We start from the raw sequence: 26,412 nt of genomic DNA, 5'->3' as shown, positions 1-26,412 counted from the left end.
GCACATCACATTCCCAGAGCATTCAGATCCCAGGGGTGAAGCTGAGGGGTGTTTCCAAGGCTTTGGGGGGGCCTCTCGGAGCACCCCGGTTTGGCTGCACTCGGAGTGGTCCTGCCGTGACCTCCCGTGGATTCTGCTCATATTGCAGCAGTTTAATTCTGCAGTGTCAGGGAAATTTGGAGCGTGCGTACGGAGAGGAACACGGCGAGGAAAATTGCTGACGAGGCATTTGGGAGCTGCTTTTCCCTGAATCTGGTTTAGGCTGTGCAATGCCAGTGACAACTGGTTCCCTCCCAAATTTTGGGGTGTTTTTTATGTGTTAATCCCAGCTACCAAAGCCCTTGTAGTGAGGGGAGTGTGTGTGAATCCTTGGGTTTTGGTGCGCTCCTCCCTAAGGAGCTTCTAGATACTGATTTGGGATCTTAAAATGGAGAATTAAAATCAATTTAAAAAGTTATAAAATTTCAATCTAGGACTGTAAATGCAGCAGAGCAGCTGAGGGCAGGGTATTTTGGCTGAGCTGGATGCTGGGAGCCTGGCTAGGATCTGGAATCCCGACGAACAAACTTTCCAGCCCTCCTTTCCAGCTGTTACCATTTTCGGACTAGCTCTGGGCTGCGATTACATTCCTGGCCCTCCTTCCCGGTGCCAGTGAATGTGTTAATGCCATTTTTCTCCTTTTCCTTCGCCCTGCTGGTGTCCTACAAACACTGTTTTGGAGCAGCACGGCAGCCGTGGATGGTGCTGGGTGTGGGCAAGGCTGTAACGCTGGGGTGGCTCAGGGGGAGGTGGGGTTGGGGTCCTACCTGGGGGCTCTGAGAGCCACTGTTTTAACCCAAATGGAATGTGGGAAGGCAGGTAGGAGCTGAAAGGATTGGGGTTTTATGGCTTAGCTGAAATAGCATCTTTGTGCGGCAACGAGGGGAGCCTGATGGATTCACTCTGTGCCATGGTGGACTCCGGGCAGGAGATGAGCAGAGCTGGGTGCCGGACCTGCTGGCACTGGTGAAGTCATGGCAAGAACCCACCACGGTGCACCCTGTAGGGTGCTGGGAAGCAGCCAGATGGGTGGGCAGCAGCCTTATTTCCCAGGAGTCTGAGTGGCCTGAGCAAGGAAGGATGACCGTGAGACCTGGGAGTGCCCTGATGTTTCCCATGGAGCCAGGCTGGGAGAGCAGGGGGTGCTCATGTGGAGAAGAGAAGGCTCCAGGGAGACCTTAGAGCCCCTTTCAGTGTCCAAAGGGGCTCCAAGAGAGCTGGAGAGGGATTTCGGGCAAGGGCATGGAGTGCCAGGACGAGGGGGAGTGGTTTTGAACTGCCAGAGGGCAGGGTTGCATGGGATACCGGGCTTCCATCACACACATCCCTGTCTCCCACGTCTGGGAAGGAAAAGCACTTTTTTGGCTTTGAGAGGTGCCAGCAGTGCCTTAATGCCCCCAAAACTGCAAACCTGGCTGGGGTGGTGGCATCTGACAGTCCCCTCTCTGTCCCAACCCCTCTCTGGTTTGTCACCAGGAGATGGTGGAAGGAGCAGCGTGCTGGGGGGTGCTGCGTGCCGGGTGTCCCCGAAACGATGGGGGTGCGTGCCAGGGGGCCCTAAGGGGCCAGTGGCCGTGTTTGGGGGATGCTGCGGGTGGGGGAGCTGCGTGCCGGGTGTCCCCGAGACGATGGGGGTGCGTGCCAGGGGGCACTAAGGGGCCAGTGGCCGTGTTTGGGGGATGCTGCGGGTGGGGGAGCTGCGTGCCGGGTGTCCCCGAGACGATGGAGGTGCGTGTCAGGGGGCACTAAGGGGCCAGTGGCCGTGTTTGGGGGATGCTGCGGGTGGGGGAGCTGCGTGCCGGGTGTCCCCGAGACGATGGGGGTGCGTGCCAGGGGGCCCTAAGGGGCCAGTGGCCGTGTTTGGGGGATGCTGCGGGTGGGGGAGCTGCGTGCCGGGTGTCCCCGAAACGATGGGGGTGCGTGCCAGGGGGCCCTAAGGGGCCAGTGGCCGTGTTTGGGGGATGCTGCGGGTGGGGGAGCTGCGTGCCGGGTGTCCCCGAGGGGCCGGAGCCGTGGCCCGGCGGTGTCCCGGCGGTGCTGGGGGTGCAGGGGGCGGTGCCGGGGGCGTGTCCCGGAGGCGGGGGCGGTCCCGGACGCCCCTCGGCCCCGTCCCGGAGCCCGCCCCGGTCCCTCCCCCGCCGAGGCGCCGGCGGTCGGCGCGGCCGCGGGGCTGCGCTCCCGCCACCGCTCCCGCCGCCCCCATGGGGCGCCCGACGGCGCGGCCGGCCCGGCGCGGGAGCTGAGCCCGGAGCCCCCCAGGTACCGTATCCCCGCCGAGACCGGGCGTCCCCCCCTCTCCCAGCCGGGCATTCTCCCCCCGACCCCCGGGACTGGGTGTTCCCCCCCCTGCAGCCCCCGGCACCGGGCATCCTGCCCCGCTCCGCGCCCCGTCCCCGATCCCGGGCAGCCTCCCGCCACCCCGGGGCCGGGCATTACCGACCCCCGGACCGTCCCCCCGGGACCGGCTGCCACTCTCATCCCCTCCCTGGGCTGCTGGGGATGCGTTTCCCGGCCCGGCGCGGTGGGAAGGGGATGGAGGCGGCAGGAGCAGCCCTCGAGGGTGCCCCCCACCCTCCGGGGGGGTTTGTGATGGGCACTCGGGGGGCTTCTTGGGCAGGGGGTGCCCCCCAGGCCAAGGCAGGCGGGACAATGCGGGGAAGGTTTGTTTTGCCCCTGGAGCACAGACCCCACAGCGTGGCCACGAGGTGCCCCAGCCGTGGCGAGGAGGGTTTATCCAGAGCCAAGGCTGGGCTTCAAACCTCTGGAAAATAGATGGAGCACTAGTTCTGAGGCCCAGCAAGCGCCCCGCGGATGGCATCCTCCCACCTCTCCTGCCTTTGCAGTTGCGTTTCCTAGTTAAAAGGGGCTTTTCTCTCCCTCTTTTGGCCTGGAAGCCAGCCCCACCGGGCTGGGAGCCCAGCACGGCTGTCTGCCGGTGCCGGCTATTCCTGCTGCGGCTCCAGAGCGAGTTTTGGGATTCGCATCTCTTGGCTGTGCCTCCCTTGCACCCCCAAAAGCCGCCTGGGGAGCCGGCTCTGGAAGCGGGGAGGTGCGGGATGGCTGGGGGATGAAGATGGAGGAGGAAGAGGAGCAGATGTAGCCGAGGTCTGGGGTTTGGCTCGGCAGCCTCCCGTTTCGGGAGCACGAGGGGAGCGGGAAGGCTGGGATGGGCTTCCCGCTGGCACGTGCGGGGGATGGCGCAGGGCCCGCTGGGCTCCCACCGCCCCGCGGCACCGAGTCACCCTCGCTGCCGGACAGGATGTCCCGGGAGCAGGGCTGCCGACTCCCTCTGAGCTCCTGCCCAGCTCCTCGGGGCTGAAAGCTTCCAGAAACCCCATCCAGGCTGCGTTTCCGATGGCTGCCGGACTTTTCCGGACCTGCTTCCCTGGCCTTTCCCCGGTGCATCCTTCTTAGTGCTGGGGGAGTCAACACCCCCTCGTCCTCCCGCGGCGCTCCTGGCCGCGGCACCCCTCACATCCCGAGCTCGTTTTTCTCCCCTGGATGGGAGAAAACAGCGGGTTTTGGGGTGGCTGGGCTGGGAGCAGGCAGGCATTGCCTGAGGAAGAGGCAGCCAGGCAGCGGTGGTGGGACGTTTCCTTCCTGGAAGGCAGGAAGTGATTATGTCTTCGCACGGAGCCTAAAAATAACGGGCAGGTCTCTGTTGTGAGCGAAACTCCCCCGGGATTTGCTTGATTTCTGCTTTATTTGTTAAGAGAGCGGGGCGGGGGAGAGGAGATCTGTGAGCTCCGAGTCCTGCTGCATCCCGAGCCACGCTGCCGGCGTGCATAAGGTGCTGCTTGTCCTGGGAAAGGTGCGGTCTGCGGCGCTTCCCGGCGTGGAAAAGCGGCCCCGTGTAAAAGGAGCCGTCCCGTTGCTCCGGCAGCCTTCCCCCGCTGGGAGGGGAGCCGTGGTTAGCTATGAATAGCACAAAATCACAGCCCTCGCCTTCCCAAAACGCCGCGGCCGGCTCCGCGTGGCGCTGGCCATCCCTGCTTGCGAGCAGGATTTTGTGCTGGGGGGACAGGCTGAGCTCCCCACCCTTGGGGGGACAGGCTGACCTCCCCACCCTTGGGGGGACAGGCTGAGCTCCCCACCCTTGGGGGGACAGGCTGAGCTCCCCACCCTTGGGGGGACAGGCTGAGCTCCCCACCCTTGGGGACACCCTGCTCCCCGCTGCCAGCCGCAGCGGGGGCACACCGCAGAGCCTCCGGCGGGGAAAAGCTTGGCAAGGTCTGGTTTGGGTGTGGGGCTGCGATGCTTCCGGGCAAGCCGGGGACTGTTCGGCGCTGGACAAAAGCTTTGCCCACAGGTCGCTGGTCTCTTTGGAGATGCCCTCAGCCTTTATCTTCGTGGTTTATGGCTTTTTGTTTTGTTTTGTTTTTTTTTTTTTTTCTTTGTGCTACTGAAAGGAAACCCTTCAGGCGAGCGTGCTCGCAGACCTTGAAACCACTGGCAGCGAGCTGACGGCACAACTGGCAGCGCTGGTGCTTCCGAGTCTGGGCTTTGTTCCTCTTTCCATTGCTGCTCGTTGATGAAACCCCACACCTCAACAGCAAGCAGCCCAAGCATCTCCTGCCTCCCCAAAAAGCAGCACGCCTGAGATGGGTGGGATGCATGAGGGAACCTGCCAGCAGGCCTTAAAAGTTGGGGGGTGTGAGGCACAGTTACAGGTGGGCTCCAAAATCCTGGAGTCACGGAATGGTTTGGAAGGGACCTTCAAGGTCATCCCATTCCACCCCCTGCCGTGGGCAGGGACACCTTCCACTAGACCAGGTTGCTCCAAGCCCCATCCAACACTTCCAGGAACATAATTCCTCCCAGGCTGTGCTTAGCAAGGCAGGTTAATTATGCTGATTAATAATGCAAACGAGGTTTGTGAAGAAGGGCTGCAGCCTGGATACCATTCCCGACGGATACTAGTATCCTCCTCGTGGTGGGAGCAGACTGGCATCCCCATTTTTGGGGTGACTTTCTTTCTCCTCCATTCCCTGTCTCAAACAGCTTTCTCTGGCTTTGGGGTGAGGAGTTTTAAATCAAGCAACGAAAGGCAAGTTTGTCATATGGAGGATGGGGATGTGGCGCTCGCTTTTCTGCCAAAAAACAGGAGCATGTTGGGGAGGGAGTGTGAAATGCCTGATCCTCGTTATCCTGGATGCTCCTGCTTGGATTTGGGGGCAGGCATCCCACTGATGCTTACCTGTGGTGCTCGGCAGATGCCGGTGGGGGGATTGGCAGCACCGATCCCAGCCTGATTGGGAAATACCTCTGGACTTTCTAGGAAATGCTGCTTCTTTAGTTATATTTTTGGCTGTTGCCACTGGCTCTCCAGGGAGCTCGTGAGGATGGAGGGCGATCGCTTTTGCTCCTTTAAAGATATTAATAAATCAGTCAAGGCTTGTAAAAGCAGAGCTGTCTGCTGCAAAGTTGCCTTTCCATGGCCTTTTCTTGAGGCATTTTGTTTCTTTGCCTTATTTTACCCTCACAGCTCGGTGGGTGGACAACACATTCCAAATGTGTTATTTCTCACCTTTATTTTTTATTATGTGCTTTTAAGAAGCCGGGCCGCTTCCTTCCGGCATCACCTGGAACAACAGGTTCCCATGCAGCCTTTGCTCTGGGATCTCTCCTGGCACAGGCGGGCTGTCCCAGAGAAGCTGTTTGTGTGTGATTTAATTTTCACGTTTTTTTTGAAGAAGAGGGTTAAAGAGCACGCTGGGGCGGGGGGCTCAGCTCCAGCGCTTCCTCCGGGCTCCGGTGATGCCCCTCCGGCTGCTCCAGAGCTTCCTGCTGGCCTGAGGTGTTTCCTGCCTCCCTGCTTGGCTCAGCAGTGCTCCGGGGGTGCCCCATGGTCCCTCGAGGATGCATCCATGCCAGCTCCATGCTGAAAAGCCGCAGGGGCTGCCCCGCACCGAGGAAGGATGGATGCATTAGGAGGATGCTGCCGTTGCTGCTGCTTCTTCCCAAAGGGCTTTGCTTTTCATTTAGAGGAGCTTTAAAAGCTATAAAATATCTCGAGGATGCACGGAAGGGGATTTATTTGATTTATTTCCTGCTGACAATGAGGCGGCCAGGCAAGTGCACGCTTCCTCCTCGGCGCGGTGGCCGGGGCAGATGCATCCTGCAGCTGCAGCCTGACCACCTCCCACTATATTTAGTCCATTGTTTGCTCCAGCTTTGAGTCCTCGCCAGGTCCCCGGGTGTGGGAATAACCCCTGGGCTGGGTGGAGGGTGGGAGAGGTGGGAAGATGGAGGGCAGAGCACTGTTACAACGTCGTGACTTCTGTGGGAGAGGCTGCGGCGTCCGCACGCACAGGATCCATTGGCACGCTCAAGTGGAATTCTTGGGATGCTCCCGGTGGCTCCTCTGGCATTCCCTGTCCAGGCTTGGCAGAGCTGGGTGTTTTGAAACAGGGTCTGGAGGGGAAGGGAAGCACTTCTGCCCTGCCCACCCGGAGGCTCCGCTTTCTCATTAGGCAGCAAGGATAATTAATTGGCAGTGCTTTGAATTTTGGCGAAACACCTGGGGAGGAACACTGCTGGTTTGTTTGGTGGGATGCCCTCGTGCAGGGTGTTGGTTCTTTTGGCAGCTGGGGAGAAAATGGGGTCTTTGTTCAGGAGCCTTGGCCACGACTGATCTCAGGCTTGGCTTTGGGGTCTGTGAAGGGATGAGCTGCTGGCTGGGGGAAGATTTCTGGAGTTTGTCCCCAAAAAGAAGGGCAAGGTGCAGACAGGAGGCCAGGATGCTGTGCAGGGGGATGTTGTCTCTACATCCTCTCTCTCCTAGGAAGGAAACCCCCAAATACAGTGTGGTGAAAGGGAAGGGATGCTCAAAACCAACCCATGCCATCTGATGGCTAATGCCATCGTAAAATCCACGTGGCTTGCTTCCCAGCCTCCTAACCTGGAACTGTAGAATCCCAGAATGGTTTGGGGTGGGAAGGACCTTAGAGATCATCTTGTTCCAACCCCCTGCCATGAGCAGAGACACCTTCCACTAGACCAGGTTGCTCCAAGCTCCATCCAGCCTTGAACACTTTGAGAAGCATCGACAACTTCTCCGGGCATCCCGTTCCAGTGCAGGAACATCTCATGGTGTTTGCCAACTGTAGCCAGCAATGGGGAAAAGAATAATATTTGGGCTGATCCAGAGCCCTTTGGTGAGCTGGTCCTGGCCAGGCTGGGCCCTGGGCTCCTACTTCCCTTGGCTGGCCTGTGATGGTGGCTTCATTGCATCTCTTCCCATTGCAGCCACCAGCAATGTTTGGTAAAGTTTTCAGCCAAGATCACTTTTATCTGTTTTCCTGGGGTAGGGTTTTGCTTCCCTACCCATCCCAGTTTGTGTCCCAGCTTGCAGAGTGGGCACTGGGGGGTGTAAATCCTCCTGCTCCCATCAGATGCAGCAATACCAGTAAATAGCTGCTCCCATTTGGATAACACCAGCACTTCCCTCTTCCCGTGGCTTTTTAGAGCAGCTCCCTTGGCTTCCCTCAGCTGCCACTTTGGGTAATTTCAGTACTTTTCTTGCTTAGTTTTGCCTGCCCAACCTAAGCAGGGAGTAAGGGAAGAAGCTGAGATGTGATTTCCTCTCTCTGTTCATTTTGTGGTTTGAAAGACAATTTCCAAATCTGCCCGGCGTCTTTTATGCCTGTTATTTCTTGGTGTGGTTTGTCGGGAAAAGCAAATATCCCTGGGGGTTTTAGGGTGAAAGTGGGTGTCTGTGGAGAGGGGAAAAAAACAAAGCAAATAGAGGAGCTGCCTGCCTTGAAAGTGGGGGGTGGAATCTCCATCCTGCAACATGGGGATGGCTGGAGCAAACCCAGAGGGATCGATCCAGCCCACTGTTGAAAAGATGCGCCCTTTCTGAGCAAGATTAGGGGAAGAAAGCATCCTGGCTGGATGCCCCATTCCTACTTGCTGCCTGAACTCTCCAAAGCTATGAGCGCTTGCTCTGAAACACTCAAAACCTCCCTATATTTTTTTTTAGCTTTTTTTAGTTTGTTTTTTTTTTTTTTTAAGTTTTTTAGTTTTGCTTTAGTTTTGCCCTCACAGAGTTTATGTGAAAGAAACACTCAAGGGGACTTTGGAGAAATGGCACTGGTCTGAAACAGCTGTTTTTGTTTTCCCCCCTCCCTCTGCTCTTGTGTGTAAAAGAAACCGGGCTGCCTAATGGTGCAGAAAATTCACAGTAGAGCAACAAGTTTTCCGTGGAGCAGGGAAGGAAGATAGGGAGGAGGGGAAAATGTGTGCCTGGGCACAGTGGTCTAGAAATAGCACATTTTCCGCAGGCTTTCCCCCCCAGCTTGAAGCATTTGCAGCTGCTGGGGGCATCACATTCGCTGGGATTGCAGTAAGGGATTGATCCTGTGCTGCCTGTAAGGCAGGAGGAGCAGCTGCAGAAGGATTTGTAGGGCTGGGTTAAAGCCATTCCCAGTATTCCCGGCGCTGAGCATCGCCTCGGAGCAGGTACCGTCCCCCTTCGGGTGATGCCAGGGTTATTCCCATGCAGCACAAAGGAGGTTTTACTGGGGACTGTCTCGTTAGGAGTGGGCAGAGTTTTTGTCTTTTCCAGGCTACCCCTTTGCCATCTCTGGCTTTGTTGGGAAGCGGGGATCCGGCCCTGGCTGGCGCAGACAGTGGCTCATTGTCCCAGCCCGCTGGAGTGTGGCGGGATGCTCCTGGCCGCCGCCAGGCCTGGCCCTTTCCATTCCATCCTTGTTCAGGGATGAGCTCCCTGGGGGCGAAGCGGGGGGCTGCTTTCGGGGCGCCCGCCCGCCCTGGGTGCTCCCCTGGCGTGGGGATTGAGCGGCTGCCGTACAGGCAGCTTCCAGACTGGCACACCCCCGGAATGACCAAACACCCAGGGACATGTGCTCTCCCTTCGAGAGCTTTCCGTGCGGGGAGAGGTTTGTGGGTGCTGGGAGAGCAGGGGAGGAGGCTCAGGCTGTGCAGTGCCACGTGCTGACTCAGCAGAATTTAGGGACCGGATCCGGCATTTCGCCCTGTATTTCCCCCCTCCCTCCTCAGCCCTACTTTCACCTCCCCATTGGAGCAAGCTGCATGGCAGGCAGGAAGAAAGCCTTTTGTGGGAGCGGGAGGGAAAGGGCTGGCTGAGCGTTCCTTCCCTGGCCGGCTGTCAGCAGGGGGTTGCCCTGTGCCTGCCTGGGATTTTCCCATCCTAAATCAGGAGCGGCTGAAAAATAAATTCCTTCTCCCTTTTATTTCTTCCCCTGCCTCCTTGTTTTGTTGGGTTTTTTTCCCCTTTTCCTCCCTGCTGCTCTCTGCCCATCCCGGCACAGCTGCCCACGGATGATGGGTACGACGGCCAGCGCGGCACAGCAGGCGGTCTCGGCGTCCCCCCTGGAGAGCCGGGCGCCAGGAGACGGCAGCATGGAGGACCAGCACTCCCTCAGCATCCACTCCTTCCAGACCCTGGGGCTCCACAACAGCAAGGCCAAGTCCATCATCACCAACAAAGTGGCGCCCGTGGTCATCACGTAAGTCCTCGGCAGCCTCCAAAATTCTGGGTTTCTCCACCTTCTTCTCTAAATATTGGGGTTGGTTTTGATCTTGACCTATGCTATTATTTTTTTCCTTTACCCACCTGCATGCACGTGGCTCTTGAAGGTACAACTGCAGGGAGGAGTTCCAGATCCACGATGACCTGCTGAAGGCCAACTACACGGTGGGACGCATTTCTGAGGCCACGCTGGAGCACTACCTGGTGCAGGTGAGCATCTCTGCCACCGATTTCATCACCCAGCTCGTTTCAGCCTGGGCTTTGAGGACCTCAGGAGATTTTTAGTGGGGCTTATTTTCAAGATCACTTAAAAAATGCCACTTTTACACTCAGCGGTGTTCAAGGCCCACCTTGCTCAAGTCCACTGATGTCCCACCTTCACTCTTCTGATATTTTGCAGGGGAAATACTTCATGGTCAGGGATGTATATGGAAAATTAGATGTTTTGAACACTACTGGCAGCTGCGGCGCTCCCAACTTCCGGCAGGCCAAAGGAGGTTACGCCGTGTTCGGGATGGGGCAGCCCAGCCTCAACGGCTTCAAGCTCATGCTGCAGAAGCTGCAGAGAGAAGGCCACAAGGTTGGTGGGAGGCTGGGAATTGGGGTGGAAAAAAGCCAGGAGAGCTTATAGACAGCCTCTCCCCTGCTATTTGCAGGAATGTGTCTTCTTCTGTGTCCGTGAGGAGCCCGTGGTGTTCCTGCGGCTGGAGGGGGACTTTGTGTCCTACACCCCCCGGGGCAAGGAGAACCTCCATGAGAACCTGCAGCGCCTGCAGCGGGGCGTGCGGGCGGAGAGCCTGGAGCTGGCCATCCGCAAGGAGGTGAGCTGGGACAGGAAAAGGGTGCACGTCCCGCGGGCTCAGAGGCCAGTGGAGGGCTTGTGACGGGGCTTCTCCCGTCTCCGTAGATCCGCGACTTCGCGCAGCTGAGCGAGAGCGTCTACTACGTGTACAACGACATCGAGCGGCTGCGGGACGAGCCCCACGCCGTGCGCGTGCAGTGTGACGAGGACATCCAGGTCACCGACGAGGTCTATCGCAGACCTGTCTTCCTCCAGCCCTCCTACAGGTCCTTCTTCCTCCTCTTCCTCCTCCTCCTCAGGGCTCTTGGCGCCCCTTAAGCCACGTATCCCCCGTGGTGGTGGGGATGAAGCCCCTCTGTGGTCCCATCCTAACGAGGGCTGTCCCCATCCCGGCAGGTACCACCGGCTGCCCCTGCCTGCCGAGGGAGCCCCTTTGGAGGAGCAGTTTGATGCTTTCATCCGCTGCCTCAGGGTGAGCAACGGGAAAGCACCTGGTCTGTGGGGCCTCCTTGGGGTGGGATTTGCTCCTGTGCTGTGTCAGAGACCGCGACTGCCTGAGAGCATCTTCTGCTTTTCCTTAACTCTGCCTGTTAGAGGATGCCTGTGCCTGCAGATCCCACTCCCCTTGCTGTAGGATCTTGCTGGAGAAGTCCATGTTGTCCAGCATTTCATCCCTGCCCCTGGCTAGAAATGACCATCCCTGGCCATCTCCAGGCAGCTCTTCCCTAAGTGGCTTTGGCAGGAATGATCTGCCTCTGGTGCAAAGGTTTTCCACATCAGAGCTGCTTTTGTTTTTTATGTTTTTTTTTTTTTAATTTAAAATTCTGGAAGGTGAAATCTCAGTGGGCTGGGGATGAGTTGTGGGAACACCTCCAGTGGGGTGGACAGGCTGGTGGATGGGGAGGGCACTGGGAAGGGGAATGCAGTGGGTGGGCCACCCATTGTCCTGTCCTGCTCCATCCACCCCATCCCCTGAGCAAAAGGGAGATGCCACCCACCCCTCCATGCCTGGGCATGGCCTCCATCCCAGCCACTGATGGGGCAGACCTGGCTCTCCTGGAAGCTGCTGGGGTCTCCATCCATCCATCCCTCCCTCCCTGTGTCCCTCCTTCCTAGGAGAGCCCCAGCCTGCTGCTGCGGGACCCCGGCAGACCCCCGCCCGCGCTGCTCTTCGGCTGCCAGACTGGCGTGGGCAGGACCAACCTGGCCATGGCCATGGGCACCTTGGTCCTCCACCACCACCACCGAGGAGCTGCCCAGAAGCCTGAGTAAGCAGAGCAGCCCCCAGGGTGGGACTGGGGGGATGCCCGTTCCCCCTGGGGCTGCTTTGACTTCCTCCTTCTCCCACCGCAGCTTCCCCCCCTTGCCTAAGACATCTCCTAGGGACAGGCTCCGGGTCATCCAGACCTTCATGGAGATGGTCCCCAAAGGCCAGCAGATGGTGGAGGAGGTAAGGGGGTGCTGGTGAACCCTCCAGCGGGGGGGTGGCTGGGAGGGAGGGAAGGATGGAGCTTCCCCCCAGATCTGAGGCTTATGGAGCAATTTCCCGCTTGCTCCTCCCGAGGTGGATGGTGCCATCGCCTCCTGCTCGGAGATGCACGACATGAAGGAAGCCATCTACGAGTACAAGAAGAAGCTGGAAGGGATTGGGGAGGACTATCAGATCCAGGTAATTAGAGGAGTGCTCGGATGCGAGCCATCAGCACCAGGAAATTTATTGAGCTGTTTTTGCGCCGGGATGAGAAGAATGTAAATTCTGGAAACCCAAAGCTTCCTGTGAGCTGGAGATTTCCCAGCGATATGAAACCTGGAAGGTTGTAGAGTGTCTCTTTTTTTTTTTTTTTCCCAGTTGTTTTAAAAGCCATAAAATGGAGCAGACTGGGATTGGGGGGAAACAGACTGCTTTGGGCTTTGCTACTGCTTCTGGTCGATGACCCTGGGGGCAAATAATATCCTGTGCCCTGATTTCATCAGCTCTACAATTGGAAAATCGATATCAGCCTGGATGGTAAAAGTCCTTGGGAGCTGGGAGGGATCATTGCAAATATAGTCACCCAAGGTCAGGCTTTTCTAGTTGTAGATTTATGTTTTTTCCTGTTGTTTTGAAGAGCCATCAGGCTGGCTTTCCATGCTGGGAAGCTGTGGTCTTCCCTGCCCAACCAGGGGGGCTCCTCACCAGGTGATGGAAGGAGGTTGGATGCTCAGGTGGAAGTGCTGCCCTGATCCCAGTTTCTTTGGAGATTAATTTTCCCATTTAAGTGTTGAACGTGGAGTGGAAGTGCCGGAGCTGGTTGCAAAGAGCAATCTCAAACCAGGTGCCCTGTGGCAAAAAAAACCCATGAAAATGACTAAGCATTGGGAAAAGAAGGATTTACTGTCACTTTTTTGTTGCTTAGTGGCAAATCCCGAATTTTATACTCCCCTGTTCCCTTTTAGGGTGGATTTGGTGCTGCTCGAGTGCTGGCAGGTTCTCTAGTACAGCAGGGGAAGGTTGGGCATGGGACAGGGGATTTTCCCATTGCCTTGAAGCCTTTCTCTGACTTTTCCCTGCTGGGGAAAGCTGCTCCGTGTCATCCTGGACTCCTGGAAAACAAATGGCTGGGGGACTGCCGTAAATAAGCCTCAAGGAGTGTTTATTTGAAGTTTTTGTGGAGCAAGAGCAGGTTTAAACAGTGGCAAGAGGCCAGGAAAATGTGCTGGGGGCACATGGAGGGTGAGGAGGGGAGAGGGGATAATGCTCAGTCATGGAAAACCAGCCTGAACTTCTTTGTGCTGAAGTGGTACTGGGTGAGCTGGTTGGTTTTGGGGGGAGGAAGGGCTTTTCTGGGCACGGAGGGATGATTTCTCTGGGTTTCTGCCTGGGTTTGGGGGGCAGAAATGGAGATTTAAGCCTTCAAGTGATGGAGGTGCAGGTGAACCTTGAGCAGCCAGACTCCCACAATACCTGGCTTTCCGTAGCTGAAACACAAGTGGATCATTCCCCTTTCCACCCACAGGGTATTCAAGGGGAATGTTAAGAGGTTTGCCTTGGGTGAGAGCACTGGGGTGGATTTTATTGCAGGAATCCAAGTGCTTGGGAAGCAGCACCGCTCTGCTGTCGGTGCTGCCGGCAAACCTGGCACGGCTCCATCCCCACAGGCTTTGTTTTGAGTTTCCAGAGCAAATCCCACTGCCTTTCCTCTTGATAAATGACTGCAGGCCGGATTTCTCTTGTGGAGAACAAGTAAATATTCATGAGTCAGCCACTTAATGTCAGGGATGAGCAAGCCCCGCTTGCCGAGCTGACCCCGGACACAGCCCCATCTTAAAGGGTTTTCCATCCTAGCCTGGGAAGTGGGTTCCAACAGGCTCTCTGGGGATCTTTGTGGATGCTATGCTGGTGCCAGGTTAATTTGTTGGATGGGATGCTCAGAGGTACAAACACTCCCCCGCCAAAGTTTCTGAATTACGGAAAATCCCGAGGGTTTGAGTTTCCTGGGGATAGCTGTGGTGGAGAATATGCCTGAGTTGTGGAGGTGATGATCAAGAGGAGGAGGAGGAGAGTTTACTAGGAATAAAGGCATCAGGATGCTTCTGGACATGGAAAAGGGAGGCACTTGGAAATGAAGGATATTGCAGGGTGTGTGGCTGGCACGGGGCCCTCTCTCGCAAGGGATGCCACTGCCTGAGCATTTCATCCAAAGGCCATGGAGGTGGCTGGAATGGAGCAGGACCTTGCGTTTTCCAGACCCATTCCCTTGGGTTTGAATGTCCCAGCTGGACAGTGTGTCCATGTGACAGCATGGACTGGTTGGAACTACTCCAGGTGTGTCCTTGTGCTAAGGGGGAAGCTTTTGTTTTGAGCTGAAATGTGAATTTATGCATTTGAGAATCATTTAATACGGGAAACTTGAAATGTTTCGTTTAAAAAATAAAACAATTCATCTAAAGTGTCTGTAGGGCTTTTTCTCAGCCTCCTGGTCTGCTGGGGGCTGCAGGACTGGTCAGCACGGAGCATCACAGATTCCCTGTGCTTTGCTTCCAGGGGAGCAGCACCAAAGAGTATTTCCTCCAGAGGACTCTGCAGAGCCTCGAGCGCTATTTCTACTTGATTGCCTTCAACTACTACCTTCACGAGCAGGTAAAAACCACCAGAACAACCCAAAACCACCTTCCTTGCCCTCTTCTTTTTTGGCTCCGTTGCGCGGCGGGAGGCGGGGGCTTCCCCCTTTGAGTTTTCCAAGCAGGTTTTCTCAGTGGGGCGGCGGGCAGGGGGACCAGAGCCCAGGCTGATGGTGCATCCCCCGCCGGCAGTACCCCCTGGGCTTTGCCCTCAGCTTCAGCAGGTGGATGTGCCGGCACCCGGAGCTGTACCGGCTGCAGGCGGACATGAACTGCTCGGAGCTCACCGTCACCGCCGAGCTCGTCACCAAGGGCGCCCGAGTGCTGGTGAGTGAGCACTGCAGGGGTGGCAGTGGCACCTGCCCGGGGTGCTCGCCCTCACAGAGGCGGGGAGGGCTGGGAGAGCCCCTGTAAAGCCCCACTAAGCCTGTGATGTGCCAGCCTAAGTTCTCGCCTAACCACTCCTGGAGGTGAAAGCTGCAGCTCCAGTGATACGTGGTCCCATGCAGATGAAACCCGTGCTGTCACCTGTCACCCAGTTTGCAAAGGGCTCTTGCGCGGGAATAAATCACGTTCTCCATCTTCTTCATGGTGGAAAAAGCCCCTTCTTTAGTCACATAACTCCTTTTTATACAGTTTTACAGACCTCGTGTGTGACTCCAGTTGGTCAGTAGCTTTCTTGCCAATTACTTTTATAAGTCATTAACAAGTTGTTACCCTCACTCAAACCCCCGGTGTGTACTTGCAGGAAAAGTTGTTTGTAACAGCTAGTTTTCATTTTTCTATCTAACTGTGTAAAACCAGTTTATACAAGTGCTGGTTGTTTTTACCCAGGAATAGGTTGTTATGTTAAGGAACTGCTCACACCAGGATTGCTTTGACATGGGAACTTGCAAAGGGCTAGCCTGACTTAGAAGAAATGACAGGCCGGCCAGAGCAGGCCTGATTTTTGAGGCCTTTTTCTTATAATTTTCCCACTTTACTGCAACACCCTTGCAGATGGATGACAGGCAGCAGGTTGCAATTTTAATAAAGGAGGAGATGTTGCCACATTATACCCCAGTACAAGCTGGCTTGTACTGGGCAAATTAATTCAACTCAGTCAGCTCCATAAACTAGCCCCTGGTTGACTGACAGGAACTTCAACCAATGACATTCCTTCCTAAGCTGGAAGCATATCACTGGTCCAGGATTTGGGGAGAGTAAAAGATCAGAACTATGAGCTACCCAAGACTGGGATTTTCAAATGTCCTTTATACAGAAGGGCTTGAGAATGAACTCTCTCTGTTGCCCCATGACCGTCGGGTGAGTGGTTCTCTTTGTCTCCAACCCACTCCCCCTGCTGCATTCACAAAGGGTTTCCCTGTTGCAGGGCAGGTGTCTTGGGCTCTTGGGTCCAGGTCCTGCCGGCACCCTCAGCAAGGATGGAACTGGATGGTTTTAAAGTCCCTTCCAGCCTGAGCCACATGAGGATAAATGTGTGGCCAGAGGTCCCTGTGCACGTGGATGTGTCTGGAGCATCCTGTGACGTGAGCCTGGGCAGCAGCTCCGTAGTTTCTGGGTGGGGTGGAGGAGGTTGGGGCCATTGGTGCTTTGTGCTGCAAGAAGAGCCTGTCCCACCTTGGAAACGCAGCCAAGGGGCTTTGAGCCCTGGATGCTGCTGTTGGAAAGGTCGGGGGGCTGGTTCTGAGCAGGGTCCATGGGCTGTGGTGTGCTGCAGAGCTGAGGGTGGGAAGGGGCATCCCTTGCCTGGACATGGCTCTGTTCCAGGTGGCGGATGAGCGCTTCTGCCTGGATGTGCTGAGCACTGCCAAGGAGATGAGCGTGGCCAACTTCCGAAGGGTGCCCAAAATGCCCGTCTATGGGACGGCACAGCCCGGCTCCAAGGTGAGGGACGTGATCCCACGTCGGCCAGGGAGCCCACGTTGGCTCCCAGCCCTCCCATCACCCTTGGCCACCCTTTCCTTAGACCCTGGGCAGCGTCCTGCGGTACCTGACGGATGCCAAGAGGAAGCATTCCCGCATTGTCTGGATCAACCTCCGGGAGGAAGCGGTCCTGGAGGGGAACGAGCAGATCTATACGCTGCGGGAGCCTGGGCTCCTGGAGGAGCTGATCCCTGTGCCTGCTGCCTCGCCCCAGCAGCTGGAGGTGAGCTCTGGAAGATGCTGGATGCTGTGGAGGTTCCCAGGAACCCTCATGGATGATTTCCACAGGCTTTCATAGTTCCTCGCCCTCTGGAGCTGCTGGTTTTGTTTTCCTTTGGGAACAAGAGAGCAAAGCAGAGATCTGTCCTGGAAGAATTTATAGCATGACTTGAGAGCAAGGGTAAAAGGCATCTGGGGAAAGGGGAGCGGATGTTCCCAGCTGGATTTCCAGGGGAGGCAGGCACTGGAGGAGCTTGGCTGCCAGCAGCAGCGTGGCTGCACGGAGGAGCTGCCTGGCGTGGTGGGAAATGATGCTCCCTGGGCTCCCATGAAGCACAGAGGGACCTGGGCAGAACTGGTGGCCCGGACCTGTTGTATGGTTTGGGGTGTTCACCTGCATCAAAAAACATTGATTAAAATCCTGCAAAAATTCGGAGAGGCGGGTGTTAGAGAGAGGGTTTCTCCATCCTCTGCAGAAACTGGAGGCTGCCCTGAAGGGGGACCTGCTGAAGTGCCAGAAGTGGCTGGAGGTGTACCTGGAGGCAGAGAAGCAGATGAAGATGTTCAAGAGCTGCCTGACCACGCAGGAGATATTCAGCCAGCAGAAGAATTCCTGCCAGGGACTCACCTACCGCCGCATCCCCATGCCCGACTTCTGTGCTCCCAAGGAGCAGGTACCCAGGGAGGGGATGGTGCTGCTGCCTCTGTCCCAAGCCAGCCCTGATGCTGTGCAGGAATGTCTCTTGGGTGCTCAGTGCTGGTGGGGTGCTTGCCAGGGCAGGGGGGCATCCCCAGGAGATGCTGCATGCAGAGGCTGTGTGCCTTCAGGTGGGCAAGGATGGATCTGGAAACAGGGAGTTCAACCTGGAGGCTGTCAGACAAAGGGGGACCCCAAGGTGAGGAAGGCCTGCATCCCTAAAAACCCACTTTCTTCATCCTGACAGGACTTTGACAGGCTGCTGGAGGCCATGAAGAGCGCCCTGGCTGAGGACTCGCGGGCAGCCTTCGTGTTCAACTGCTCCAGTGGCCGGGGCAGGACCACCACGGCCATGGTCATCGCTGTCCTCACCCTGTGGCACTTCAATGTGAGTATGAGGGGCTGCAACAACCCTTGGTGAGGTTCCTGGGGAGGCTCTGGAGAGCCCATGGCAGCTGTGTCACAGCCAGAGGGTTGAAAGCAGTGTGGGCAGGGGCCAGGGTGGACTGTGAGGGTGGACATCTGTATGTTGTCATTTGCTGTGCCCAACTCCCAGTGAGCTCCAGAAGTCTGGGTGAATCCCTGGTGAGCCTTTACCCTCTTCCTGAGAGCTCCTTCCCCAGGATGAAGGGTTAAGGGCAGGAGAGATCATGGAATCGTGGAATGGTTTGGGTTGGAAGGAATCTTAAAGCTCATCTCGTTCCACCCCTTTGCTGTGGGCAGGGACACCTTCCACTATCCCAGGTGCCTCCAAGCCCTGTCCATCCTGGCCTTGGACACTTCCAGGGATCCAGGGGCAGGCACAGCTTCTCTGGGCACCCTGTGCCAGGGCCTGGAACAGCCCTCTGTCTATCCAGACATGTGGCTCCCTCCTCGGGCCGGGGTAAAATTTTCATGTTCTGCGCCTGGCAGAGGCAAGGTGGGGGATGCTGGGGGCCCTGCTGGGCTGGGCACAGGCTCTGCATTTTTGTGCAGCCCATAATGACCCAGTCCCCTCTGGCCACCCCAGGGCATCCCTGAGATGAGCGAGGAGGAAATCGTGAGTGTGCCCGATGCCAAGTACACCAAGGGGGAGTTCGAGGTGAGTCCTGGGGCTCTCCCTCTGCTCCCTCAAGCCACAGCTGCTTGTTTGGAGGGGCAGTGGGACAAGGCAGGGAGGCTCCTGCTGAGGCCCTGCTGCTCCTGCCCGTGCTCCAGGTGGTGATGAAGGTGGTCCAGCTCCTTCCTGACGGTCACCGGATGAAGAAGGAGGTGGACATGGCCCTGGACACGGTCAGTGAGACCATGACCCCCATGCACTACCACCTGCGGGAGATCATCATCTGCACGTACCGCCAGGTGAGGCCCCTGTGCCCGTGGGCAATTCCAGAGGGTGCAGCTGGGCTCTGGGAGGTTTCTCAGCCTGAAGCTCTCCGGTGTGTCACCAGAGAGGTGCCAGGGCTCTTGTGGTCGCGGTCACCCTCGGATCCTGTGCTGTCCCTTGCTGTCCTGCATCGCTCTCAGAGTGCAGCCTGCATCCCACATCCCAGCCAGCATTGCTCTCCTCCAGCGTCCCGTCCCGTCCCATCCCGTCCCGTCCCGTCCCATCCCATCCCGTCCCGTCCCATCCCCGTCCCGTCCCATCCCGTCCCGTACCATCCCATCCCATGCCTGTCCCATCCTGTCCCGTCCCGTCCATCCCGTCCTGTCCCGTCCCATCCTGTAACATCCCATCCCATCCCGTCCCATCCCATCCTGTACCATCCCATCCCGTCCCGTCCCATCCCATACCATCCCATCCCGTACCGTCCCGTCCCATCCCGTCCCGTCCCATCCAGTCCCGTCCCGTCCCATCCAGTCCCGTCCCGTCCCATCCAGTCCCGTCCCATCCCATCCCGTCCCGTCCCGTCCCATCCCGTACCATCCCATCCCAGTCCCATCCCATCCCGTCCTGTCCCATCCCATCCCGTCCCGTTCCATCCCGTCCCATCCCATTCCGTCCCGTCCCATCCCGTCCCGTTCCATCCCATCCCATCCCGTCCCATCCCATCCCATCCCATCCTGTACCATCCCATCCCATCCCATCCCATGCCATCCCGTCCCATCCCGTCCCATCCCGTCCCGTCCCGTCCCATCCCATCCCATCCCATCCCATTCCGTCCCGTCCCGTCCCGTCCCATCCATCCCGTCCCGTCCCGTCCATCCCTTCCCGTCCCGTTCCATCCCATCCCATCCCGTCCCATCCCATCCCGTCCCGTCCTGTCCCGTCCCGTCCCGTCCCATCCCATCCCGTCCCGTCCCGTCCCGTCCCGTCCCGTCCCATCCCATCCCGTCCCGTCCCATCCCGTACCATCCCATCCCGTCCCATCCCATCCCATCCCATCCTGTACCATCCCATCCCGTCCCGTCCCGTCCCATCCCATCCCGTTCCATCCCATCCCATCCCATCCCATCCCATCCCGTCCCGTCCCGTCCCGTCCCATCCCATCCCGTCCCGTCCCATCCCTTCCCGTCCCGTCCCGTCCCGTCCTGTCCTGTCCCGTCCCGTCCCATCCCATCCCATCCCGTCCCGTCCCGTCCCGTCCCGTCCCATCCCATCCCGTCCCGTCCCATCCTGTCCCATCCCATCCCGTCCCATCCCATCCCATCCCATCCCATCCCGTTCCATCCCATCCCATCCCATCCCATCCCATCCCATCCCGCCCCATCCATCCCGTCCCGTCCCGTCCCGTCCCATCCCATCCCGTCCCGTCCCATCCCATCCCATATCCCATCCCATCCCATCCCATCCCATCCCGTCCCGTCCCATCCCGTCCCATCCCGCGAGGCGCAGCCGGCAGAGGGCAGGACTGCTCTGTCCCGCTCCACTGCCAGCCCCCAAGGCTCCTGTGGCTCCTCAGAGTTTGGGAAGGAATTCAGCTTTGGGAAGGGGAGCTGCCCTGGGAATGGACTCCACGGCCAGCCGAGCCTGTGCCCCACAGCCCTGTTTTACTTGGAGATGATGAGATGATGATCTCTCTGTGGCGATGATTAAGAAGCAAAAAAAGATGATTTTAACCGGATTTGGGATATTTCAAGCCTGTGCAGCTGTATCACGGGGCCTTGGAAGGGCAGAGCCCAGGGCCTGGTGTTATTCCTGGTTTGTGCCACATCTCACTGGCAATTCCTCACTGCAGCTCTTGCTCCAGCTGCCACTGATCTGTGTTTTCAATTCACAGCCGCCAATGATTAATGGAGGGGAGAAAAACCAAAATGTTCCATCACCCAGGAACATCTGCAGCTTCCTGGGGATTTGCCTTCTGTTTCCTGAGATCCTCTGCACTTTTTGGGGAGCTGGGAGAGAAAACCTCTGGACATCTAACTATTTGCAGATGTAGCAATTATTAATTATTTGTAGTCACATTTATTTTTATTGATTGACTTTGATTCAGGATAAGTACTTCAATTTAATTTTGGCTTTCCCTCCTTTACTGTGGGGATGTGGCCATGTGGGGAGTTTCACCTGCTTGGCTGTCAGGACTAGCACAGGGGTGATCCTGAGCTGTATCCCATTTCCAGGCTGGCATCCTGGTGGGAAGGCAAGATAAGGAGGGATTCACCCATCCCATTTGATTTGGCTTAGCCCTTAGCTTTAATTTTAATTTATCTTTTGGTTTTTTTCCTCAGTGATGGGCAGATTGGAGAAGAGAATGATGAGAATTGGGAGCCTTCTGGGAGGTGCTTTTCAGGGTTAAGACAAACAGAAGGGAAAGGTGTTTTGGAGGCTTGCTTTGGTTTGTTTCGACCTCTTCCCACCCCTAACTGGGAGGAAAAAAAATAGGAAAATGTAGGAAAATATAAATAATGGGATAAAAGATAAATTATGGTATAATAAGATGGTAAATGATAAGATAATAGAAGAAAAATAAATAGGATCATAGAATAAAATGAGAAGTAATAGGGTTACAGAAGAAAAATGGATAATAGGAGAAAATTAAATAGGATAATAGAATGATAAGTAACAGAAGAGAAATAAATAACATAATAGACTAAAACAATAAATAATGGGATAAAAATAAGTAGGATAATATAACAACATAATAAACAATAGGATAATAGAATGAAAAATAAATAGGGTAGTACAGTACCAGGATAGATAACAGGATTATAGGATTTGCTTTCTACAAATACTGGCACACACAGGTAGAGGAGACACCTTTTCCCAAGGGCAGAGCTGGAGTGAGGAATTGCTTTTTTTGGGGTGGCCTGTGGGATCAGAGCTCTGATTTATTCGTATTTATTAATTCCTAGAAAGGGCAGCATGCAGGGCTTAAAATAATGGCAACAACAATACTAATAAAATTAATGTATAATTACATACAATGGCTAATAAAGCAATAAATAGCAATATTGAATGCATGAATATATATAAAACATATAATTTATATACATAAAATAGTACTGGGACATGTGATGGCCATCAACTCTTCTCTCTTCTCTTCTCTTCTCTTCTCTTCTCTTCTCTTCTCTTCTCTTCTCTTCTCTTCTCTTCTCTTCTCTTCTCTTCTCTTCTCTTCTCTTCTCTTCTCTTCTCTTCTCTTCTCTTCTCTTCTCTTCTCTTCTCTTCTCTTCTCTTCTCTTCTCTTCTCTTCTCTTCCCTTCCCTTCCCTTCCCTTCCCTTCCCTTCCCTTCCCTTCCCTTCCCTTCCCTTCCCTTCCCTTCCCTTCCCTTCCCTTCCCTTCCCTTCCCTTCCCTTCCCTTCCCTTCCCCTGGAAACAGAGGCTGAATCCAGGTGGGAATGCCTTGCAGGGAGATGTTTGTCCCTGGGGAAGTGCTTTACAGTCCAAAACCTCGTGGTTTGGGGTACAGTTCACCCTTGGCTGCCTGTTCCTGTTCCTGCCCCCCACATTTAGCCATCCCTCACCTATTTTTGGGCTCTGGGAATGTTGTTACCCTCTAGAAACCACAAGGAAATGAGAGCCTGGAGCGCCAAGCCCCGGCAGGAGCGGGCTGGACGGATGCGCTCATTTTTGTCCCCGGAGTGTTCCTCCCTCTTCCCGTGCCCTTCCCAGGCTTCTCCCAGGGCTGTGGGTGAGGGTGGGATGCAGGAGCCCCCCTGGGGGTGCCACAGGTGCCTCAGCCAGGCTGTTGTTCCTTCCAGGGAAAGTCGGGCAAGGATGAGAGGGAGGCGCGGACGCTGCAGCTGAGGAGCCTGCAGTACCTGGAGCGCTACATCTTCCTCATCCTCTTCAACGCCTACCTGCACCTGGAGAAGAAGGACTCCTGGCAGAGGCCCTTCAGCCTCTGGATGCGTGAGGTGAGGCTTTCCCAGGCTGCCACCTCGTGTTTACCTGGGAATACAGGAATTTACTGGGAAGCAGGCACCCATCCTTACCTTACATCTGATTTCCTGGCTTGTTGGGGCATCGTCTGTGCTCCCTTTGCTCCCTGGGTTGGTGGCTCTCGTGGAAAGCCACTGGAGATGGATGGCATCCCACCACATGGAGGGTGAGCTCTCCCACCCCAAACCTGCTCTTTTCCCCTGGATTGAGTTTCCCAGGGGTTTAGTTGTGATTGCAGCATCTGGGGCTGGGGGGCCACCAGCCAAACCTGCCTGGGGCAGGACAGGCGGCACAGGGGATGGGAGGGTGGGATATCCCCCTGGATATCCAAGGGGATTGGGAACCAGCTGGAAAAATGGAATGGGGGACGAGTGAGAGACCCTAAATGATCCTTATGGAAAGGGGGAAGGCTGGGTAAGAGACCCTAAATTACCCATATTTCCTGCCTGGTGGGGATGTAGTTGCTGGATTTATTTGGGATACATTGATTTGAATGGGAATGTTGGGGGGGTGTAAATTTCCGTGGAAAAGGGTCTTTGGAGGTAGTACAGGTGGTGTGGGGATCACAGGGGTGGGTGTGCTAGTGCCTGGGGGGTTCTTCTGCGTGAAAGGAGAGTGACGGAAGGAGAAGGGGAAGATGGGGATATGGCAATTTTAATAATGCTATTATTATTATTTTTATGACATTTTAATTATTCGTATTTATTTAAACTTTATTATTGCACGACTGTATCTTCATTATTTTCAATCCTGATTTTAGTTGTTTTATTGTATTACTTCTATCGATGTACCCTATAATTTCAGTTTGTTTTTTTTTTTTTTTTATTTTGTCATTTCCACCTCTTCCTTTTATTACGGTGCAGAGAGTTTTTCTCCCCCTTCCCCGGCTAATTCCTATTGGCATCTTTGATCCGTGGCCGGCCGGGCAGGGGAGCTGGGGCTGGAGCCGGAGGGGGGCCCGCCCCGCCCTGGCATCCCGGTTATGCCGGTGTTTGCATTGCCCGCCGCCGGCTGGAGCAGCTTTTGTGCAGATTTGGGATGTTTGCTGGATGCGGGAGGCCTGCGGTTGAACGCAGCAGGTTTTAATGTGGCGCTTTTTTTTGGGGGCTGCATCCTTTAGTGCCGCAGCTTTTTGGGCTGCACCTTGAGTGCTGCGCCTTTTGGGGCTCCATCCTTTAGTGCCGCACCTTTTGGGGCTGCACTTTAGTGCATCCTTTATTGCATCCTTTAGTGCTGCACCTTTTGGAACTGCACCTTTTGCGGCTGCATCTTTTGGGGCTGCATCCTTTAGTGCTGCACATTTTGGGGCTGCACCTTTTGGGGCTACATCCTTTAGTGCTGCACCTTTGGGGGCAGCACCTTTAATGCTGCACCTTTTAAAGCAGCACCTTTTGGGGCTGCATCCTTTAGTGCTGCACTTTTTGGGGCTGCATCCTTTAGTGCTGCACATTTTGGGGCTGCACCTTTTGGGGCAACATCCTTTAGTGCTGCACCTTTGGGGGCAGCACCTTTAATGCTGCACCTTTTAAAGCAGCACCTTTTGGGGCTGCACCTTTAATGCTGCACTTTTTGGGGCTGCACCTTTTGGGGCTACATCCTTTAGTGCTGTACCTTTGGGGGCAGCACCTTTAATGCTGCACCTTTTAAAGCAGCACCTTTTGGGGCTGCATCCTTTAGTGCTGCACTTTTTGGGACTGCATCCTTTAGTACTGCGCTTTTTGGGGCTGCACCTTTAATGCTGCACCTTTTGAGGCTGCATCCTTTACTGCCACATGGTTTGGGGCTGCACCCCTTTAGTACTGTACCTTTTGGGGCTGCACTTTTAGTGCATCCTTTATTGCATCCTTCAGTGCTGCACCTTTTGCGGCTGCATCTTTTGGGGCTGCATCCTTTAGTGCCATACCTTTGGGGCTGCATCCTTTAGTGCTGCACTTTTTGGGGCTGCATCCTTTAGTACTTCACTTTTTGGGGCTGCACCTTTAATGCAGCATATTTTGGGGCTGCATCCTTTAGTGCTGCACCTTTTGGGGGCTGCACCTTTAATGCTGTACCTTTTAAAGCAGCACCTTTTGGGGCTGCATCCTTTAGTGCTGCACTTTTTGGGGCTGCACCTTTAATGCAGCATATTTTGGGGCTGCATCCTTTAGTGCTGCACCTTTTGGGGGCTGCACCTTTAATGCTGCACCTTTTAAAGCAGCACCTTTTGGGGCTGTATCCTTTAGTGCTGCACTTTTGGGGCTGCATCCTTTAGTGCGACATGTTTTGGGGCTGCATCCTTTAGTGCTGCACTTCTTGGGGCTGCACATTTAATGCTGTATTTTTTAAAGCAGCAGCTTCTGGGGCTGCATCCTTTAGTGCTGCACCTTTTGGGGCTGCATTTCCAGCACCTAGATTTACACCTGCCCTCTGTGCCCCCGTTTGCTGGAGCATCTTCTAGTGCCGCATCTTTCTTTTTCTGGCGCTGCATCTTCTTTGAGTGCAGCTCCAAAAGGTGCTGCCCCTTTTAATGCCACATCTCCCATACCTGGGGTTTCCATCCCCCCCTCCCCACTCCCCCCTTCTGCTGGAGGGGAGGGAAAAACACCCAACCTTCGGATACAAGGAGCCTTTGACCCCCGGGGCGCCCCTTCCCGCTGCATAATCCCCGTTTTTAGCGAAAACAAGGCGCCATTGTAGCTTTTTGGCAGGAGGGTGCCAAAGCCAACAAACCCTGTGATGGCTGACCCCAGCAGCAAGGAAGAGGCTTGGAAAATGGATAAACTGGGGCTGGGAAGAGGCTGGGGGAGGTGAAGGGGGTGCTACTGGCATGGGGGGATGCCGGGGATCTTCCCCCCGGAGATGGCAAAAGCATCCCCGGGGTGGGAGGGGGATCCAATCTCCCCTGTCCCTCTGTTTCCAGGTGGCAGCAGTGGCTGGGGTCTACGAGGTGCTGAACCAGCTGGGATTCCCGGAGCTGGAGAGCCTGGAGGGCAAAGCCCTGTGCACGCTGCGGGGCCGCTGGCAGGCGCAGGGGACCACGTCCCGTCCCTTCCGCGGGGACTTCGTGTAGGGCAGGGCCCGGGGGGAGCCCTGCTGCTTTCTCTGGGGTGGGGAAGAGCAAAAAAAAGACTGTTTTCCCCAAATCTGAGGGTGTGGGGAGGGAGGGGCGAGCCTCAAAGCTGCCTTAGAATGGGAGGATTTCTGGGGTTCTTTTGGACGCAATAAAAATATTGTAAATTAAAAATCAAGACCTTCCTCGCTTTCTCCCTGAGGCAGTGCGGCATTTACACAGATTTATATTTTTATACACACAGAGGTGTATTTATGTGAATAAACACACAAATGTACATGTCTATATACACATAAGTATATATGGTTATATTTTTATGGCTCCATGTATATATGGAGCCATAAACACCAGCAGCCAGAATTAGGACTCACAGAAATCCCAGTCACTTCAAACCTGGGTATTTTTAGGGCTTGGTCGTATTTGTTGATTCTTCCCACCTCTTTTTAGTCGTGGGTGCAGCTGAGGGAATGGCAGCTGTGGTACCCAGTTTTGGGGTCCCACTCCCCAAGTTGAGTGCCAGGGTGGTGCTGAGGGGGCTGAGCTGCTCAGCAAAGACATAAAAGCAAAATTAATGCCAGGGGGCTTCCTTTGTTTTTTAAGGAAAGAGCGAAAAATGGAGTTAATCCAGAGGAGATGATATAAATGAGGGGTCCCAGTGCCCCGCTGGCCTCACAGTGGGGTGAGAGGAGCTTGGGGGGGCCAGGGGGGAAGTCTCTTGGAGGGAGGAGAGAATAGGATGGGAAGCACAAAAGCAGGAGCACA

General features: G+C 55.7%; 1 protein-coding gene across 1 annotated transcript; it reads left to right on the top strand.

Moving 5' to 3' along the window:
- The first annotated feature begins 2,145 nt into the window (after positions 1-2,145).
- On the top strand, positions 2,146-25,743 carry PALD1 (phosphatase domain containing paladin 1). The gene is made up of 20 exons (XM_068196937.1): positions 2,146-2,298; positions 9,336-9,533; positions 9,664-9,766; positions 9,957-10,136; positions 10,213-10,377; positions 10,464-10,624; positions 10,755-10,830; positions 11,475-11,626; positions 11,712-11,808; positions 11,923-12,027; positions 14,383-14,478; positions 14,652-14,786; positions 16,230-16,346; positions 16,429-16,608; positions 17,081-17,278; positions 17,549-17,689; positions 18,311-18,382; positions 18,499-18,639; positions 22,421-22,576; positions 25,501-25,743. The coding sequence occupies exons 2-20, from the start codon at positions 9,346-9,348 to the stop codon at positions 25,648-25,650; spliced, it is 2,613 nt and encodes an 870-aa protein (XP_068053038.1). The 5' UTR covers positions 2,146-2,298; positions 9,336-9,345; the 3' UTR covers positions 25,651-25,743.
- Positions 25,744-26,412: the final 669 nt, after the last annotated feature.

This window comes from Anomalospiza imberbis, chromosome 8 (assembly GCF_031753505.1).
Source record: "Anomalospiza imberbis isolate Cuckoo-Finch-1a 21T00152 chromosome 8, ASM3175350v1, whole genome shotgun sequence".
NCBI lineage: Eukaryota > Metazoa > Chordata > Aves > Passeriformes > Viduidae > Anomalospiza > Anomalospiza imberbis.
The sequence above is the reverse complement of the archived record's forward strand: the minus strand, read 5'-3'. Positions and strand labels throughout refer to the sequence as shown.